Source organism: Pecten maximus, chromosome 9 (genome assembly GCF_902652985.1).
Source record: "Pecten maximus chromosome 9, xPecMax1.1, whole genome shotgun sequence".
Classification (NCBI taxonomy): domain Eukaryota; kingdom Metazoa; phylum Mollusca; class Bivalvia; order Pectinida; family Pectinidae; genus Pecten; species Pecten maximus.
This window is the reverse complement of record NC_047023.1, coordinates 42491566-42513490: the sequence shown is the minus strand read 5'-3', so window position 1 is coordinate 42513490 and position 21925 is coordinate 42491566. Positions and strand designations below refer to the sequence as shown.

Genomic DNA, 21925 nt, shown 5'->3' with positions numbered 1-21925 from the left:
TTAGGCTACCAGAAATCCAGTTACAGTTACTGGTATGTATTCCAAGACTGATCTTACCAGGAAACAAACAGGTGACGAGATGTTTCACTTTAAACAAACATGTTTCATTAATGCATAGTAATGTTGAATTAATCATGTATAATGGTATGGCTTACTATGACTTTCACAATGAAAATTTCCAAAGGATTCGGATATTATTTTAAATTCCCAAATGAAGAATGTGGTACTATCTGCATGTCTTGTTGGCCTGGTCAGACATAAGCCAGTGAATTTAATTCACACAAAGACTTTTCTACAATCTAACTCTTCTGCAAACTGGCCAAATTATTGTCTCATTAGGAAATATTTTCTTGCCTTGTGCGATATGATGTCAGACATTATTGCGATATGATGTCAGTCATTATTGCGATATGATGTCAGTCATTATTGCGATATGATGTCGGACATTATTGCGATATGATGTCGGACATTATTGCGATATGATGTCGGACATGATTGTGATATGATGTTGGACATTATTGCGATATGATATCAGACATTATTGCGATATGATGTCGGACATTATTGCGATATGATGTCGGACATTATTGCGATATGATGTCGGACATTATTGCGATATGATGTCGGACATTATTGCGATATGATGTCAGACATTATTGCGATATATGATGTCGGACATGATTGCGATATGATGTCGGACATGATTGCGATATGATGTCGGACATTATTGCGATATGATGTCAGACATTATTGCGATATGATGTCGGACATTATTGCGATATGATGTCGGACATTATTGCGATATGATGTCGGACATTATTTGTTGACATACCTGATGTCACTACCCTAGTTATTTATTTAGAGCTGTATGACGGATGTCGTTAATGATACAGAAGATTTTTACTATTCCCAAACAACTGGACTCCTTTATCAAGGGTCTCCATGATATATTTTGTTTGTATTCTGTCCATATTTCATTGGTTCAGAATAAGGTTTAGTGTGCATGTCGGTATTCTCTGTTGTCTTTATAACTGGTCCCTGGGTGATTCTACAGTAGAGCTCTGTATATGTATGGATGAATTGTGGGTCAGGCTATAAAGGCAGCAGTATCTACATATTCTGGTCCTATTTTACAACACCTCAAACCTGCGATAGATTGTTGAAACACTGTTAATATATAATCAATAGAGTACTGTATTTCTATACCTCCAGTATGCTGGGGCAACATCTACTACAATAATGAGGGATCAGGTCGATTATCATATTGTAAAGATCAATGTTCTTCCCCTAAATAACACCTATATATTTCTGTGATACAGGTGTTCAATATCAGTAAACAAGATTGTCTGAAGATTTACGACACTCAGTCATACAGACATCTGTAGTGTGAAGATTTCCTACACTCAGTCATACAGACATCTGTAGTGTGAAGATTTCCGACACTCAGTCATACACACATCTGTAGTGTGAAGATTTCCGACACTCAGTCATACAGACGTCTGTAGTGTGAAGATTTACGACACTCAGTCATACAGACTTCTGTAGTGTGAAGATTTTCAACACTCAGTCATACACCCATCTGTAGTGTGAAGATTTACGACACTCAGTCATACAGACATCTGTAGTGTGAAGATTTACGACACTCAGTCATACACACATCTGTAGTGTGAAGATTTCCGACACTCAGTCATACAGACGTCTGCAATTCTACAACATCTTAACAACTTAACACAAACTTTAATATCCTTGATAAATATAAATTATAATTATACAGCATATATTGACATCGACTGTATTCAACAAAGCTTAAAGAAGAAACCTAACTTTGGTATAGATTACTGTCCATTAATTATGACATGCAATTGATATCAAAGTTAAATAACTTGTACAAATTGTGTGAGGAGTCATCAAGATGTGAGTGACCATTTACAGACAGGTATATATCCTACTCATCATGACCAGCTAGCACAAATTATTACATCTATTTATAGAGAGGAATCCCAGTCATCACCAGCTAGCACAAATTATTACATCTATTTATAGAGTGGTATATCCCAGTCATCACCAGCTAGCACAAATTGTTACATCTATTTATAAGGAGGTATATCCCAGTCATCAACAGCTAGCACAAATTGTTACATCTATTTATAGAGTGGTATATCTCAGTCATCACCAGCTAGCACAAATTGTTACATCTATTTATAGAGAGGAATCCTAGTCATCACCATCTAGCACAAATTGTTACATCTATTTATAAGGAGGTATATCCCAGTCATCACCAGCTAGCACAAATTGTTACATCTATTTATAGAGAGGAATCCCAGTCATCACCAGCTAGCACAAATTGTTACATCTATTTATAGAGTGGTATATCCTACTCATCACCAGCTAGCACAAATTGTAAGATCTATTTATAGAGTGGTATATCCTACTCATCACCAGCTAGCACAAATTGTTACATCTATTTATAGAGTGGTATATCCTACTCATCACCAGCTAGCACAAATTATTACATCTATTTATAGAGTGATATATCTCAGTCATCACCAGCTAGCACAAATTGTTACATCTATTTATAGAGTGGTATATCCTACTCATCACCATCTAGCACAAATTATTACATCTATTTATAGAGTGGTATATCTCAGTCATCACCAGCTAGCACAAATTGTTACATCTATTTATAGAGTGGTATATCTCAGTCATCACCAGCTAGCACAAATTGTTACATCTATTTATAGAGTGGTATATCCTACTCATCACCATCTAGCACAAATTATTACATCTATTTATAGAGTGGTATATCCCAGTCAACACCAGCTAGCACAAATTATTACATCTATTTATAGAGTGGTATATCCCAGTCATCACCAGCTAGCACAATTTTTTACATCTATTTATAGAGTGGTATATCTCAGTCATCACCAGCTAGCACAAATTGTTACATCTATTTATAGAGAGGAATCCCAGTCATCACCAGCTAGCACAAATTGTTACATCTATTTATAGAGTGGTATATCCTACTCATCACCAGCAAGCACAAATTGTTACATCTATTTATAGAGAGGAATCCCTGTCTCTCAAGCTAGCACAAATTATTACATCTATTTACATGTACCGTATGTGTGATAGAAACCTTTTGTTAGAACACATCTAATTTAGTCAGCTATGACTGCTTGAATTAAGTGCTTACTTTTTCTTTTTCTTCTTCTTCTTTGCTTTTTTTTCTAGTTCTTTCTTATCTATGTCAGCCTGCTGCAGCTGTTCCGTGCGACTGGTGCCTTCTCCTTCGTACTCCGACGCGTCGTCCGCCTGTGTGCTGATACCGGTGTCTAAAGGACAAAATTAGGGTAATTACTGTGTGTTCATTTAATGTCTCACAAATGAAATTTATCATTTTAATATGTCAAGGAAATATTTGTTGTGTTATTGACTTACTTATATAAATTACTTGCTTTAACAACAGGCCAGCGCAAACATGGTCTGAGAATTTGTCTGTGATAAGGCAATTAATAAGATCTCATTTGTGGATTCATCTAACGAATATAACTTATACAGTCAAACCTGTAATAGCCAACACCCTTATATAGCGGACACCTGTCCATAACAGACAGTTCCAGGAATCCTGAATGAAAATCACTATATAAATTTATATCATGTATATAGTGGACACCTTCCTAATGCAGACAGGGGACACTTATTTTTGTCCGTAAAGTTGTTAAAAATTCTGTATAACGGACACGTGAAACCATAGCCGTGTTGTTATTTGGGTGTAAAAAGTTTCTAAATAACCAGCAGAGTCTTAATTACTCAACTATGAGTGAATATGAAATAACTACAGTACCAATTTGTTCTGTAGTGATGTCATTCTCTTGAATTAGGGTAAAAATTTACATCAAAATTTTTGCAAACTAAATTGTGGACGTAAATCCGATATTTGTATATATATATATATGTGGGCAAGTTTGTGGAATAATATTTAGTGATATATCTTCAATATATGTTATGAATATGAAAGGGAGCCCCACAGGAAGGTCGGAGATACTCAATACACACATACATATAGTGTATTAGACTTTATAGTTCCTTACAGATTTCTGTTGAAACAATATAAAGTTACAGAAGCCACAGGATCACCTTTACTGATAGCAGTTAAATTATCTTGATATTGAAAACTTTATTAAAATTTTACTTCATTACATTTTGTATTACCTAAATCAATAATATTTGGGTGTTATCATTGGCCATGGCGATATCAAAATGTTTGTGTTGATTTAATATCAAAGTTATATGCATATAACTTTGTTAGATATTAAATCAACACAAACATTTTGAATTTTTTTCCAGGTGATTAAAAAAAAAAAATTCAAAATGTTTAATTATCTGAATTAAAACACTTCACTCATTACTAGGCAAGATGGAGATTAAATCACATCCATGGACAATCCGTCAGGAATATCAAATCACACCCATGGATAACCCCACAGGAATATTAAATACCACCCATGGATAACCCCACAGGAATATTAAATCACATCCATGGATAATCCCACAGGAATATTAAATCACATCCATGGATAATCCCACAGGAATATTAAATAACACCCATGGATAATCCCACAGGAATATCAAATCACACCCATGGATAATCCCACAGGAATATTAAATCACATCCATGGATAATCCCACAGGAATATTAAATCACATCCATGGATAATCCCACAGGAATATTAAATAACACCCATGGATAATCCCACAGGAATACTAAACCAAACCCATGGATAACCCCACAGGAATATTAAATCACATCCATGGATAATCCCACAGGAATATTAAATCACATCCATGGATAATCCCACAGGAATATTAAATAACACCCATGGATAATCCCACAGGAATACTAAACCAAACCCATGGATAATCCCACAGGAATACTAAACCAAACCCATGGATAACCCCACAGGAATACTAAACCAAACCCATGGATAATCCCACAGGAATATTAAATCACATCCATGGATAATCTGACAGGAATATTAAATCACACCCATGGATAATCTGACAGGAATATTAAATCACACCCATGGATAATCCCACAGGAATACTAAACCAAACCCATGGATAATCCCACAGGAATATTAAATCACATCCATGGATAATCTGACAGGAATACTAAACCAAACCCATGGATAATCCCACAGGAATATTAAATAACACCCATGGATAATCCCAAAGGAATATTAAATCACATCCATGGATAATCCCACAGGAATACTAAACCAAACCCATGGATAATCCAACAAAAATATTCACCCAAGAATGAAATAATGAGAAAACAGGAGGTGTAGCATACAAATGAAGTTGTATGCATGTTTACTTGAATATTCATGGAATCATCTACAATGTCTGTACAGATATGCAGTTGAGTTGTAAACAATTAATCAAGGCATATGAAATTAATCAAGACACTCATTGGAAAATCTAAAATACAGGATGTACAATTATTTGGCCAGATACAATTAGTGTGTATGTTACTGGATTATTTGAACAGAATAAACGTGAACATTTTGTTGAACAGAAAACAGTATTTTAGCTTACAGTTTTAAATAGCAAATAAAAATATGTATTCTTTCTAGCTTCCAAATAGTAGTGATCTGATTATATTCCTGGACATAGCCAAAACTTTAGTCATATATAGGCCAATCAGCAAAACCAGGTCACTCCGAAATATGATAGACTTAAACTTTAGGATATTGTAGTTGAATATTATGTAAAACAAAAGGTACAAAGGATCTTTATTATCAGTGGAAATGAAGCGAGGAATATGACAATGAAGTTCTCAACCATGACTTGTAGAGGAATATGACAATGAGGTTTTCAACCATGAATCGTAGCGTTAAATCTTGTAAGATTAGACCTGTACTGCTGCTCACAAATTTTATCTACAAATACAAGAGGTCTAATAGGCCTGCATTGCTCATCAGACCTTGAAAGACTGTAATTTTACCTGCAGAACTTTTAATAATTTTCAACTAAAACATATAGTTACATACAGAAAACATTTAAATTCAGTGAAAATTCTTTCCTTAGATATGACCACATGAGCGATGACAAAAAATTACATTTTGGCCACAGTGACCTAGATCTTTAACAGGATATCAAAACTTGTCTAAGACACAAGTATGCCTTTGTAAAAAAGCAACTGAGGACGCACAAAATTAAAAATGTTATGATGTTTAATCAAAACCAGCAAGAGTTTTATTGTGAAAATTAATTCTAAATACACTAACACGTGCACTGTAACAGTGACCTTGACCTATATAAAATATCCATTGTCAAAATTCGTGTAAAATTTAATCAAACACTGTTTGTAAAATGACTGCTAGTGATCATGATGACAACAGGGTACGTACAGGAATCTCCATATGGAATAAAAAGCCTTTTTAAGGCCTTTCTAGATCTTTTTTTTTTTAAAGTTAATTAAGGCTTTCAAAAACTGTGGACACATATAGTCATACCAAAGGCAACAAAACTTTTACATACAACAAGACATTTTTGACTCATTACCTAAATGTTACAAAATTAATCTTAAAGTTTATTTAAACACTTTTTGGTATGTTATTTTGTTTTGGTAATATTGCATAATTTACCAGTTTTACATTGCCGACTTATAAACTTTGTTGCCTGATGACACGTACCAGTCGATGTAGCTTAGCTATATAGGTATGCAGACTTATAAGCATTTTAAGGCCATTTTACCACTTTCAAGTCTATGCCTTGTTTTAGGGCCTTTTCAAGGCCTGTACAAACCTGGACAAAGAGCTGTGATGGACAGACAAGCAGACAGATAGACAGACATTCAAAAACCTTAATGCATCTACATTAAATCTGCGAGTTCAATTTTAAATAAGCAAAAACAGCATTTACGGTTAAAACAAAAGGTGTACTTAATGGTCGATTGTTGATAATCTTTTGGGACTATCAACCAGCTGTCTATATTGCACAAATCGTGAACCGAAACAATATGAAGTGACATATTTTTACTTGACTGCAAAATACTAGTTAACATGTACACCATATCAAAGCTGAATGGACAAGGTAGACCCTGGTCTGTTTCCAAAATTCTTGGGACAGATAATACACCATGTGTCTTATTGTCTGTTAATATGTTGATTGTGACACGATTTTATAAAGATGTATATACACAGTTTAGATATAATTACCTACATGAAGAACAATAGGACTTAGCTAAAAAGACCTTAATCTTGAAACACCATCTGTTTCAAGACAGGAGACTTGAAATCTACACCCCTAACATAACAACATGTGCTACTATCAATAAACATTTCTTTGTTGTTACGCTGATACCCGTACATGTACACACAAAAATCGCCCTATTAAAAACACCACCATCATCAGGCTTTATTTACCTTGATATCAAACTTTAAAAATTAGATAGTATTGAATACAATTTTAATTCAATATAAAAAAAAACAATTTATTTCCTTTAGAGATTAAATAGCCTATCTTTTATAAAGGTAATCGTTTAATTGGGTACGTAATTATAAATAAACAGGTAGATTTATCTAGCTTTACATGCTCGGAGCACTTGGTTATTTTCTGGTATATCACAGACCTTTAAATTGACTTTACACACGAATACACAATATGTTTCAAACAGGAGCCTCTCTATAATCTGTTCAAATTTGATTTAAAATACCAGCAGTTTAAGTTTTCAAAATAATCTATGCAATATTAAATCAAAATAATGTAATTCAATTTTTGAAAACAATCTATGCAAATATTTAATGTAAGTATTTAGTGGAAAAATATTTGTTTTGTATGAATATTTTCAATTTCTTCATGTACTTAATTACATAAATATTTTTTCAAAAACTAATTTTAAAATACATACCAGGGGTATTTATATATCTTCTATAGTAACGTGATATTGTGATCCATATTGCTTTCACTGGTGTTTCCAGAAGTTACCATTACACAAGGTATTTTATTAACATTGAACCTGCATACCTTTTTCACCTTGGGCGTCTGTCTTAAAGACAATTTATCTACTTGATACCAGTGAAAACATGTCTGGGCTTTCATAAATAGATAAAATACATATTGATTTTGTAAGATCACAGGTAAAAATCTATTTAATATCAATAGGGACATGTTGATAATACAGCGCTCCATATTGACCAGTTATTGTCTAGCAGTGTATAGCTAATATAAAGACATTTCTTAAGATGGCTTTCAAAGCTGGCACATCCACCTTTTGTAACTGCAGATTTCAAACAAGTGATTAGTTTCATTCAGTTATTATAGGAATATGATAAAAATTTCTAAACAAGTTCCTTACTTTTTGTCTGTTTTTCTTTACAAAAATGATGCCAACATGATATGGCACTATTTTTTATATTAACATCTCTCCCTTCTTCATCTTAGTAAACTCTGACTGCATTAAAATTAGTGTAAGGCAGTGAAAAAAGGCTCAGCAGATTAATAAAAGCAGGAATCCGCAAAAAAATTATGATGTGGTCTATTTGTGACGTTACTGGAACGTCAACTAGATGTATATGGTGCCATTTTCAAAGGACTAATCTACACAATTTTAGGGCTTTCTCCAGTTACCCGATGATCTCTAAAAAAAGCTTATGTCAAAAACTAAACTGAAGCTTGCGGAAATGAGTGAATATTTAACTTCTCCACGAGGTTAGCAGTTCCTAGAGAACAATCGACCAAGTCTCTACTAACTCTGTGTCAATACCCGCTGTGCTTGACAACCATAGTTAATGCGAGACGGAAATTGTGGATTATGAATATATTAATGAATTGAAAATGTAGATTGATTAGCCCGATTTTAGTTCAGGGGTTATGATCTAGACCTATTTCACTAATGATAGCCTGTAGCATATTCCCCAAAGACTATGTCTCTTTGGTCTTTACAATGAGCCTGTTCCAAAATGTCCCTACCATGAAAAGGGAGAGTGTTCCCATAATCCTAGATTAACTGCTTTCGTTACATTGGTACAGACATAATTTTGATATACAGTATAACAGTGACACTAACCTTCGTCTCCATACCCTTCGCCTTCACCCTCCATCTCCAGTGGTTGTTGGACCAGGATCGACTCTCCATCCATGAGGGACAGCTCCGGACCACCTCCGACACCATCATTGTTATCGTAACCAGAATCCGTCCCGTCTGGGTCCACCTCCTCCTGATCACTGTCTGACTCAGAATCCGACATTCCGGAAGCAACTTCCTCTTGCTGGTCGCGATAAGTGGACTGTCCTACTTCACTTTGGTCCTCGCCATCATCGGACTGATCGTCCTTGTCATATGGACTGTCCATACTTGTCTGGTCGACCGCGCCCTGGCTGTGTCACTACTCGCTGACTAACCTGGAAACACACATTTACTGTTAACAATCAGTTGGTAAAATGTTAATACTTTTTTTATATTTTTATATTTTAAATCATTCCAAACAAGTTAAATCAACTTATATAAATTATTTTAACATAAATAATTTGTTATTGATATATATATATATGCATTGGCACTGTGCACTGTACATGTATCAAATTGTATCTAATATACTGTTGAGGATCAGCTGGTAAAATTATGATAATGTGAAATTAGATTAGAAGCCTGTAAAATTTAATAATGAAAAATGAGATTGTAAATTGTTAAACAGACTATCAATTGCTTAAAATGAACTATGTTCTGACATAAACAATGCACATTCAAAGATTTAAACTGAATTAAACCATAATTAGGTACAATGTTGTTTTCTATTAATTGTGTATAGCCAGTTGTAGGAAAACTACAATGTTTACAAGTAAACTCTGTCACTGTCAGCATAAAAGACACGACAGAAATATTTTAGGTCTAAATTCAGGAATTTTTACAATTTTTTTTAACAAAAATCTCTATAAAGTATCCAGAATGCACAATACAATATCAAGAACATTCCATCCACTTTCTTCAAAACACAAAAATATGACCTAGAATTATTTCTGGTGAGGCCATTTCCAAACAAATACAGAATTTGCTTTCAACAATGGTAGCCCAAAATAGATTATTCAAACATAGCAAATAAAAACAGATCATATGTGGAAAACATGATGACAATAAATTGCCATAGTTGTAAAACTCAATTACCCATTTGCTTTTTAGATTAATATTTAAAATCTTTATATTTAAAACGAAAATAAATTTCAAAGCAGTAGCAAATTAAAAATGTATTTTACAAAGAGTTATCAAGCCAATATTATTATATATAACTGTATATGAAATTTGAACCCCTAATCATTGTTGTTTTTATTCCTTGATTGATCAATGAATAACAATTAACCACAGATCATGAACGAACACCAGACAAAACAAAAGAGTTCCAGTTGAATTACAATTAATTTTTCAGTTGAGTTACAATAAGTTTTTAATGGTACATGGACCACTGTAGGTATATGTATATAAAGTTATGGCCAGATTAGCTAGAAAGAAGTCGCAACAAATATAGACTAGGACATGTACATAGAAAGGTTTATGATAAGGTGTACGGTATGGCGTCATTAAAACTTTAAACAGCTATATACATTACAGTATGCTGTTTGGATCAGTAATCAGATAAATATTCATTACCCACCTGAACTGGAACTTAAGGATTCAAATCCTGCAGCTGGTGACAACCACATTTGTATAGAAGTTAACATGATGATTACTAAAACCGAATTGGTAGCTGGAGTCTCCACCCAAAATTTAATCCCAAAAATCAAATGTAATTCAGAATTGGACATTCATACAGACAGCATCATATTTATAGTTACATATATATATGTTTTATTGATAAATATCACTGCAAGATGTTTTAAGCCATATTTACATACACATTTAATTATAACTAAATGCAGTTCTTATTAGTCAGATTAACTGCTGAAAAGGGGCAATAACTCTTTCAAAATTGTTAATTTGGAGGGCCATTCAGAAAAGCACAACTATATATATACATTACAATAATAATGCTTTCTTAGCTTTGACGAAATTGATGATAAAATAACTTAAATAAGTGATCATCTCTCTGGACAAGATGAAAATATATTATAAAAATGAAGTATAGTAATTCTTAATGGGGAGAAGAAATCTCTTTACAAAAAAGAAAAACATTATAAAATGACCAATGGACCTGAACCATTAATATGTCCGGTCAGTTGGATGGACTTATAAATGTGTCGTTAATCCTCAGATGAAATATGGTAATACATTCTTAATATGCCATTGATCCTTGGAGAGGCACATATTTATTAAATACAGCAACACATTCTTAAAGACATTGACATCTCACCATTTTGTTAAAGGTATTCCTGATTCATCACCATTTAGAATCGTTATTTGATTTTCCTGGCAATGTAAAGGTTTGACCACAATTTCTAAGTTCACATAAAAAATGTTTCTTATAGTTGGACGTTGCTCTTTCAAAAAAGTTATTGTATATATAATACACACTGACACAGGATCCAAGTGAAACTTTTGTTTCATATTAAAACAATCTAATTGGAATTAATCCCCAAATAGTTCCGCTGTGCCTGCTCTTTATCAAGTATCAAAATACAATTTTCAACATAAATGGAATGCATACACTGTCCAATGTACAGCAAGAGTCAAAATCCACAACTTGCTGTTAAACTAATTTTTCATATCCAAAATTAAATCCAGTGGTCATACAGTTGGAAGCTTGTTTAGAAAATCCGAATTCAGGTGATCTGTTCCCTGGTATGCTGATTATTCCAGAACAGCAGCTGGGTCGGGACCAAGTATACATGATATAAAATGTTTCGATATTCCTCAACGAGTGGTCATGCGTACAGATGTGTGGTTCTGACAGAATAATATTCTTAAACATTGACATGTATCTCAGGTCTTCATATTGACATGCCATTGTGTGAGCCAGAAGTAGAGGTATTATATATACAATATCATTAGGATAGGCCAGCGGAATATTATGTTGGCATTTCTCCAGCAGGTGAGACCAGCCACTATAAAATTCTCATAAGTCATTTGCACACAAACATGTACATATATCTCAGTATTTCAAGCCTTTTTAACAATTGAAGTGATTGTGCGCCATATCAAAAATCCACAGGAAATTATACAAGTTTGATCTGCATAACTTTGCATATTATCCAGGATTTGTTTGCCGAATTCTACATTATTTATTATAAACTTCAACATACCTTGAATAACCATAGATTGAATATATATATATACATTTAACAAGATCAGGATTCGAACCTGGAACCTCAAACTCTTGACAGACTTGATCTGTCCCTGTAACAGACTTTATATAATGTATCTCCTCACCCAGCCCTATAGTATAGGTACTCCTCACCCAGCCCTATAGTTATACTCCTCACCCAGCCCTGTAGTTATACTCCTCACCCAGCCCTGTAGTTATACTCCTCATCCAGCCCTGTAGTTATACTCCTCATCCAGCCCTGTAGTTATATACTCCTCACCCAGCCCTGTAGTGATACTCCTCATCCAGTCCTGTAGTTATACTCCTCACCCAGCCCTGTAGTTATACTCCTCATCCAGCCCTGTAGTTATATACTCCTCACCCAGCCCTGTAGTGATACTCCTCATCCAGTCCTGTAGTTATACTCCTCACCCAGCCCTGTAGTTATATACTCCTCACCCAGCCCTGTAGTGATACTCCTCATCCAGTCCTGTAGTTATACTCCTCACCCAGCCCTGTAGTTATACTCCTCACCCAGCCCTGTAGTTATACTCCTCACCCAGCCCTGTAGTTATACTCCTCACCCAGCCCTGTAGTTATACTCCTCACCCAGCCCTGTAGTTATACTCCTCATCCAGCCCTGTAGTTATACTCCTCATCCAGCCCTGTAGTTATACTCCTCACCAAGCCCTGTAGTTATACTCCTCACCCAGCCCTGTAGTTATATTCCTCACCCAGCCCTGTAGTACTACTCTTCACCCAGCCCTGTAGTTATACTCCTCACCCAGCCCTGTAGTTATACTGCTCACCCAGCCCTATAGTTATACTCCTCACCCAGCCCTATAGTTATACTCCTCACCCAGCCCTATAGTTATACTCCTCACCCAGCCCTATAGTTATACTCCTCACCCAGCCCTGTAGTGACACTCCTCACCCAGCCCTGTAGTGATACTCCTCACCCAGCCCTGTAGTTATACTCCTCACCCAGCCCTATAGTGATACTCCTCACCCAGCCCTGTAGTGATACTCCTCACCCAGCCCTGTAGTAATACTCCTCACCCAGCCCTGTAGTAATACTCCTCACCCAGCCCTGTAGTTATACTCCTCACCCAGCCCTGTAGTACTACTCCTCACCCAGCCCTATAGTGATACTCCTCACCCAGCCCTGTAGTTATACTCCTCACCCAGCCCTGTAGTAATACTCCTCACCCAGCCCTGTAGTTATACTCCTCATCCAGTCCTGTAGTTATACTCCTCACCCAGCCCTGTAGTACTACTCCTCACCCAGCCCTATAGTGATACTCCTCACCCAGCCCTGTAGTTATACTCCTCACCCAGCCCTGTAGTTATACTCCTCACCCAGCCCTATAGTTATACTCCTCACCCAGCCTTGTAGTTATACTCCTCACCCATCCTTGTAGTTATACTCCTCACCCAGCCCTGTAGTGACACTCCTCACCCAGCCCTGTAGTTATACTCCTCACCCAGCCCTGTAGTTATACTGCTCACCCAGCCCTATAGTATAGTTATACTCCTCACCCAGCCCTATAGTTATACTCCTCACCCAGCCCTGTAGTTATACTCCTCACCCAGCCCTGTAGTTATACTCCTCACCCAGCCCTGTAGTTATACTCCTCACCCAGCCCTGTAGTTATACTCCTCACCCAGCCCTGTAGTTATACTCCTCACCCAGCCCTGTAGTTATACTCCTCACCCAGCCCTGTAGTGATACTCCTCACCCAGTCCTGTAGTTATACTCTTCACCCAGCCCTGTAGTTATACTCCTCACCCAGCCCTGTAGTTATACTCTTCACCCAGCCCTGTAGTTATACTCCTCACCCAGCCCTGTAGTTATACTCTTCACCCAGCCCTGTAGTTATACTCCTCACCCAGCCCTGTAGTTATACTCCTCACCCAGCCCTGTAGTTATACTCCTCACCCAGCCCTGTAGTTATACTCCTCACCCAGCCCTGTAGTTATACTCCTCACCCAGCCATGTAGTTATACTCCTCACCCAGCCCTGTAGTTATACTCCTCACCCAGCCCTGTAGTTATACTCCTCACCCAGCCTTGTAGTTATACTCCTCACCCAGACTTGTAGTTATACTGCTCACCCAGCCCTGTAGTGACACTATTTTCATTGGATATTTTATAGATTAGGTTATCCCCAAGACTGAATTGCATTATTCTATACAGTTTAAAAGTTTAAATGAACTCTCTGAAAATAGAAAGGGACCCTTTTCATTTCCCATGTTTCAAAGTGCTACAGGGATGGCTAAATGTAAAAATTAGCACCCTTTCTTGTTCCTTCTGAAGTTTTAATGTCCTGAAGAATCACACACAATTACAAGTTACAAGTTACTCAGGTTCACTGATATTCCAAATCCCTTGAAGTCAAGATTTAAATAAGATATGATAAAATGGGATATCCAAATCTGTTATGAATTCTAAATGAACAGTCTCACTTGATAGCTATCTCGTCATTTGCATTGGTAGACACCTTACTGAGGTATCGTGTCTCAAGTCATATACATTGAACCAGTATAATGTAATACATGAATACATTCATCAACTTAACCATACAGGGGTTCATTATCTTAATCTTTCAAAGTATGGCTGCTTTTCACTTATATATATATATATTTTACCTTAAGGTACCGTATTTGACCTAATAATGGCGCCCCTACATTTCTTCAAGGAAATAAATCTTTGACTGAGTGTCAAAATGGTGTTCAAAGGTAATAATTCATGTGAAATGTTTTGCTACTTTATGTGTTCTATTTTCTTCAGCAAATTAAGTAACTAGAACACAACTTTCGCCACATTTTGTCTATTCCTACACACACAGATGACATGTCAGTGCAAAGAGCACCCGACACTAAACACACATACAAATAATAACTTACCATCTTTATTTAAAGATAAAGTAAAAACTTCATTCTTTTTGATAAATAACTTTTGTTCAGAACAGAAAGCTAGTAAATGACATTGTAAATCAATTATTAGGTCAAAGAAAACGATGTCTGATATGATCTGGGAAATCACCTGTGTCTATAAATAGAACACAAAAGAGTTCCATTTGAACATAAATGGTGGAACACATGCTCTCTGGTCTAAAGATCAGCTCGCATGGTTTACAAGTTTACAGGAATATTCAAGTGATGTTTAAGCTTAATATATGATAATGAATAGACATCTTCATCTGGAATATTTTTATGATCGAATATTTTACCGTTTCCACAGCCTTGGGTATTCTGCTATAAGGTATAGTCTGTTTCATAAAACTTCAGAATAACTAATCTTAATAAGGGCGCCCCCACTGTCAATTACCCGCGATCTGCGCCCTTATTAGGTCAAATACGGTATTTCATTTCAAAGAACAGGCTACTAATTTAACAAGGGGCCTATATGGGCCCTAAAGGCAACTTTAGTTCTGATATAATTCATCATGTCATAACGAAATATTCATCTATAAAAAGATACAAAATTTTACCTTTACTTTTGACCCAGTGAACTTGACTTTCACTCAGCTTAATATATGTTTGATTCTAAACAAAATGTCATTACAAAATGTTCATTAGTGAAAAATACAAAATTTTAACTTGACATTTGAAGTGACCTTGACCTCTGACCCTGTGACCTTGACTGGTGGTCAGGTGACTTCTTATTTAATTCAGACCAACTAGTTTCATTGTATTATAATAAATTATTAAAATCAGTAAAATTATACACTTTTAACCTTGACCTTGATAGATGACCAAGTCACCTTGACAGATGACTCAATGACCTAGACATTTGGGTAAAGTACCCTAAGACAATACCATCAATGAAGAGTATTTGATTCCACCATATCTGTATTTTGAGAAGAAGATTTTTGAAATTTCAGTCAATTTGACCTTACCAAAGACTTCCTATAGCTATAAGGTGGCCTAAAATACCAACCTCTTCGTGAATCACTGATGTAATGAATGTTGACTGATTTTAAGGCACTCATATATGTTTTCATATAAGCCTTCAATATTTTAATTTCTAAAAATTTAGTTCTGTAACTATTTTCTGACAATGTTTTAAAAGGTTCAAGTGAATTGATTATTTTAAAAGAAAGAAATATGGTGAAACACTTTGCTTCCTGCTACGAGTGTCACAATTGGTATACGAAATATTCATTTTCATTTCATAATATAGTCTGAAGAATCGCCAAGATGCGACAAAAGCGCTGAAGACGAGTTGTCGAGTGTTTCTTTATGTACAGTGGACCCGCGATAATCCGGACGCCCATAGTCCGGAAAACTCACAGTCCGGACGGAAATGCACGGGAACGGATTTCCGTAACGTTATTTGTACTCACCAGTCCGGAAATTCGGATTCCGATTCCGGAAGCCCATTTTGGGAACGGAACGTACTTTTCATTAGTAAATTTCCCTCAATAATCCGGACGATTTTTTTCACCACGAGGAGAAAAAAATGTCGGAGCAAGTCACCCGTGTCGACAGCTGTACAGAATATCGCTTGACACTGTGCGTAGTCATAGCGACCGCTGCCAGGTCATAGCCCCGGGTGTTTACCTGTGTTACAATGTGTAGCTTTTAATTTTAAAACGGTACATTGCTTTTTCTCTACGACCTAATTGTTACAGAATTGATGCACAAACATTCAGTTCAATTGATGATCGGTAATTAACATCATTAACACTTGTATTGGGTAAACACGGATATCGGCTTGTAACACCGTTAACGTTACGTGAAACGACGATTCGTTGAAAGTTGCATGTTATTAATTACATACACATTTACGTATTAAGCAGTGATCACAAGAACTGGGTTGATTATACACAAATTAGTCAGTAGTCTTCTGATACTTAACTAAGCGTCACATTGTTAAGTGAATACGAGTTGGATAATTATCGGACATCTTGGGTAGTTCTCGCTGGTGTCGCGTACTTTTAAATAGATAGCTTGGGGTTTCTGGTACGTAAAAATCATAAAAAACATAGACTGACGGTAAGTTGTAAAATCGGGGTATTTTATTTAAGGTATTTAACGTTTGTAATTTCTACTTGTTTGTGAACCTCCGGGACGTGACACGTGTGTTGTTTGTAGGTCACATATGCCCGCTATAAATAAAACAACTTTCACTTTACATGTTCTTTTAAAAACAGTTTATTTTTTACTTTCTACAAAGCAAAAAAAAGAATCATATCAGAAACATAAGTATATTTATTGTTAAAAAGTCTGACAATTAGACGTGTTTATGGAACGTCTCGGATTGTATATAATCAAGGGAGATAACTCTTACACGACAATTTTTTTGACCTGGTACACGAAATTCGGCAGTCCGGAAAACTCGTAATCCGGACGGTTTGGACTGGGAACGAAGGTGTTCGGATTATCGAGGGTCCACTGTATTTATATATACTGCCACTTCTTCATTGTACTATCTAACTAAGTTACAATGAATTATGTGGGATATAATGTACATAGCCTTCAACAGATTTTGATTGTTTACCATGGCTTCATCGTAAATCTAGAGAGCACTCTGATATATAGTTATCATCATAAATCTAGAGAGCACTCTGATATATAGTTAACATGTCAGGCAAAGTATTCTTACTGAAATGAGTAAGCTAATCACAAATGGATGGTTGTTTCTTCTTGTGTAACTGACAAATGAACAATTTATATTGTAGTGGGTGTGGTTTGGAGTACTTAATTGTTCATGTAAACTTTAATAGGACACTAAATTATAACAACCTGCAACCTTGGACCTACAACTTAAAATAATCAGATTTATTCAAATTATTGCCTTCAAAGCTGTCACATAGTATCAGCAATTAACATGTCTGCTATGCATGTCAGCTAGGGAAGGCGACTATTATCCAGGATTTGGGCTGGGGAGGAAGGGGGCATATAATTTTTTTTCTGGAATGAACTGTTGTGTTCTGATGAAATTCTTAGATTCATTTCTTGCAAATAAATGGTCACTTGCCAATTTTTTTTTGGGGGGGGGGGGGGGGGGGGGCCTCTGGATCCCTGTCTATGAAATTTACCTGAAATTGGCACAAACTTTTGTATAGAATTATTATGCTGTATATATATATACCCTTGTGGGTGACCATATGACTGGGATAGCTGAGATTTTCCCCATCAATAACTCTGTAGTAATCAGTCCTTATTTCTGTTATAATGAACCATTGAATATATATATATACAATACAGTATTGTATTAACTTTAATATTTAATGCTATCAAAGACATTTGAGAACTATGTGATGACAGTGGTGTTACATGTATACAATAAAGGACTTCCTAAAGGTACATTTAGATAAATATAAACAAAAGAGAAATCCAATGTGTTCCAGCAGACCAGTTTTCATGATTTCAGAATAGCTGTGTGACTTAATACCATAAAAAGGACAGAGAAACAAGTCTGCAGGAGGCCCCCATACATGTGGTTAATATGATTGTGTTATAGTATTATATCTGGATTTAACAATGTCAGGGATTGGTAGCAAATTACATACATTGTATTACCACTATAAGGAAGGAAACTTTACCTTATATAATGTAACAAGGTATCTAGTCAACTCTAATTATCCTGAAGTAAGTCGGCTTTCATTATTTGAGATACAGTTTTGTCTCTTGGCTTTGAAGGAATGTGCATATACGTCTATAGTATATGGCATAATGTTTTATCTTCCCTTTAAAAGCCAAAAGGGAAGTGAAAGACCTGTCTTACTTTCATAGTGAAGTAACCAAAGTTATTTTAAAGTCAGAGTTAAGACTTCATTGCCCTATTCAAGTGGGAAATAGTTGATATACATATATACACTTTAATTGCAGGCACATTTTGTGAATGTTATATTGAAATAGTGTAATTTCCTGATTTTGATGAATTCTTTTATATTATATATCTTTGTTATGCCAGTGATCTTTTCCATGTAGGAAGTACATGTATCACTGAATGGCCCCATTCCCAATTGAAATTATTTCATATTTGTCAACTTTTCCAATTCACCAATTTTCTTCCCAAAATGATGAGACGAAAAGGCCAGGATGTCTTCTTCTTATGGTTGCAGAGTTGTCATCAAAGAACTGATGATTTTGACTTGCGCAATTTGTGATTGGGCGGGGAGGGTTACTTACAGTGATTTTTTTTTACAGTAGGATGGATGTTAGACAGTTAAAAACTGTGTATATGTACGACAGTTTATGAAAGTGCTTCAATGACTATGGGTAAAAGGTGTGCCTTGAAGTCCACGAGTGTCATTTGTATGCATGCACTACTATACGTCTTCTATGAGCATGGAAAATATCCTACTATTCAAAGAAGTGACCAATTTCTTTCTTGGGAACTACATGTACAATGCCATATATGAACTGTTCGGACACTGTGAGAAAGATATCCATTACATATTTTGACAAAATTTACATACATTGAAAGTATGGTACATATAACAATGAAATACTTTAGGTCATCTAATCTGAACACGTTATCAAATTCCACTCCAAACCCTACTCTACTGTACAGTAACATCTCGGGTCATGAAATGTTCAACACAATTTGCAGGTAATCAACATATAATATGTACGCTTACAACCTTCAGATCATTCCCAATCACAAACATCCCATTTAAAAGCATAAAGACTAAAGTACAGATACACTCATACACGGAATATTACACGCTGTAGTAGACCTATACTCAATTCAGTAATGTACAGTAGGCCTACTTAACGTTACTGTTGTGTGTTAGTCTATAACTTGTACTTTCGTGTTCTCTTTGAACGACTCCTGGATTCTTTGGAAACATTTACATGTCAGAACGTCGTTTTAAACCCATTTTCTGCTGATCTAATTCAATAATGCAAAACATCAATCTAAAGTGTTTACATACCTACTGCTTGGAGTAATATCATGATGTTACGTTATTTCCCACACACGTTCCGCCATATTGTTTAAACATGGCGACTCTTAGTAACCCTATCACGCATCCAATGTAAACAATATTATTCCGCAATGATTTTTAAGAAATTTATTCCGACAAGTTGTAACGAATAAATAGTAGTATGTATTTTTATCACATAGTTTATATTCATCTTGAAATTAAATAATATATGGAAAGAACATAAGAAAATAAATCAACGAAGCTATTAAATATTTAATGTAGTCCGAATGTAATTAGAAGCGGTGATTGGTCAATCGTTGCTCAGTGAAAATCCTTGACCTCAAATAATAACAGAGACCACACAAAGAAAGATAACTCTTTCAAACACACCCCCATCATACACGTTGTTCATTACTATGAAATTAAAAATAATGTATATTGGAAAAATGGAAATAAAATAAACGAATGAAATTTTTTTTAACTAGACTAAAGGTTATTTCTTTTATTTAAACAAAGACCTAACGGGCCTGTATCGACCACCCGGATATTGCAGTAATACAGTAGTACGATTAGATCCGTTTTCTGTGAGTCGTTGTACCGGTTCACAACTACTAGTAGTGATTTAAAGGACTTACTTCTACCAGGGACATATAATAATAACATATGATACGTCCCTGCTTCTACTTCCCCAATGGAAACTTACCACTCCGGCCCTTTGGGGACCAGAATAACCATTTATGCAAAATTTATTCCCCTTCACCAAATTATGCTTCAGACCATTCTGACCAAATTTGGGCAAACTATATTCTGTACATTATAGCGAGTTTAACCAAGACACTAGGATTATTATGCTATTTTTCTGAGCGAATCAGCAGAATGTAGGTGCAAAAACACTATAAATTTGAACGTCCAACTTATATTGACTATCGGAGACAGTTGGATAAACGTAAATCATAGATACATATAATGTAGGTATATTAAATCTTGATCACTATAATCTCTATACTCTTCTATATAATGTGTACCACTCGTACTGATAAATTTATTCTTTTGTTTTATGTGTACCTCTAGTATTGATAAATTTATTCTTCTGTATAATGTGTACCACTAATATTGATAATTCTTCTTTATAATGTGTACCCATAATATTGATAAATTTATTCTTCTGTTTAATGTGTACCACTTATATTGATAAATTTATTATTCGGTATAATGTGTACCACTGATATTGATAAATTTATTATTCGGTATAATGTGTACCACTGATATTGATAAATTTATTCTTCTGTATAATGTGTACCACTAATACTGATAAATTTATTCTTCTGTATAATGTGTACAGTTGAGTGTAAGCTAACCTTTACACCCTAGTGCACTCCTAATGCACTCCTGTGCACTACGTTTAAACTAGTAGTGCACTACATTTAAGCTACAGGTAAACTAGTAGTGCACTACGTCCAGTCAGGTGTGACCACAAATCCCCCGATACAGGTAATGGATAGTGCCACTTGACACCTGTGTTAGATACCTGTAGTTATTACATATACAGACCTGTGTAAATTGACTGCCTTATATCTGTCATCCTGACTTTACCAGGTACAAAATGTATATTCAAATGTTGATAAAATTTTATCTAATATTAACTCAAAATAACTGCGGTTCTTATATTGCACAAGAGGAATTTAAACTCTATCAATTGGATTTGTGGGTTTTCCTATCACTATTTTTTTTAAAAGATTTCATTATAGTGTAAAATTAAGGTTTATTTTCCTGATTTCAAAATTTTGATGCTTTTCATTTATTT

The 21925-nt window shown here is 35.3% G+C and overlaps 1 protein-coding gene across 5 annotated transcripts in view; it reads right to left on the bottom strand.

The window, feature by feature from the left end:
- LOC117334656 (tubulin polyglutamylase ttll6-like) overlaps nucleotides 1-20218 on the bottom strand; it is a 60763-nt gene extending 40545 nt beyond the window's left edge. For all 5 annotated transcript variants that reach the window (XM_033894405.1, XM_033894403.1, XM_033894406.1 and 2 more), the window contains exons 1-3: nucleotides 20131-20218; nucleotides 9074-9408; nucleotides 3194-3332 (exon numbers count right to left, since the gene is read on the bottom strand). In XM_033894405.1, the coding sequence (XP_033750296.1) occupies nucleotides 3194-3332; nucleotides 9074-9359 (425 nt within the window). In that variant the 5' untranslated portion in view covers nucleotides 9360-9408; nucleotides 20131-20218. The remainder of the gene's footprint in view (nucleotides 1-3193; nucleotides 3333-9073; nucleotides 9409-20130) is intronic.
- Nucleotides 20219-21925: the final 1707 nt, after the last annotated feature.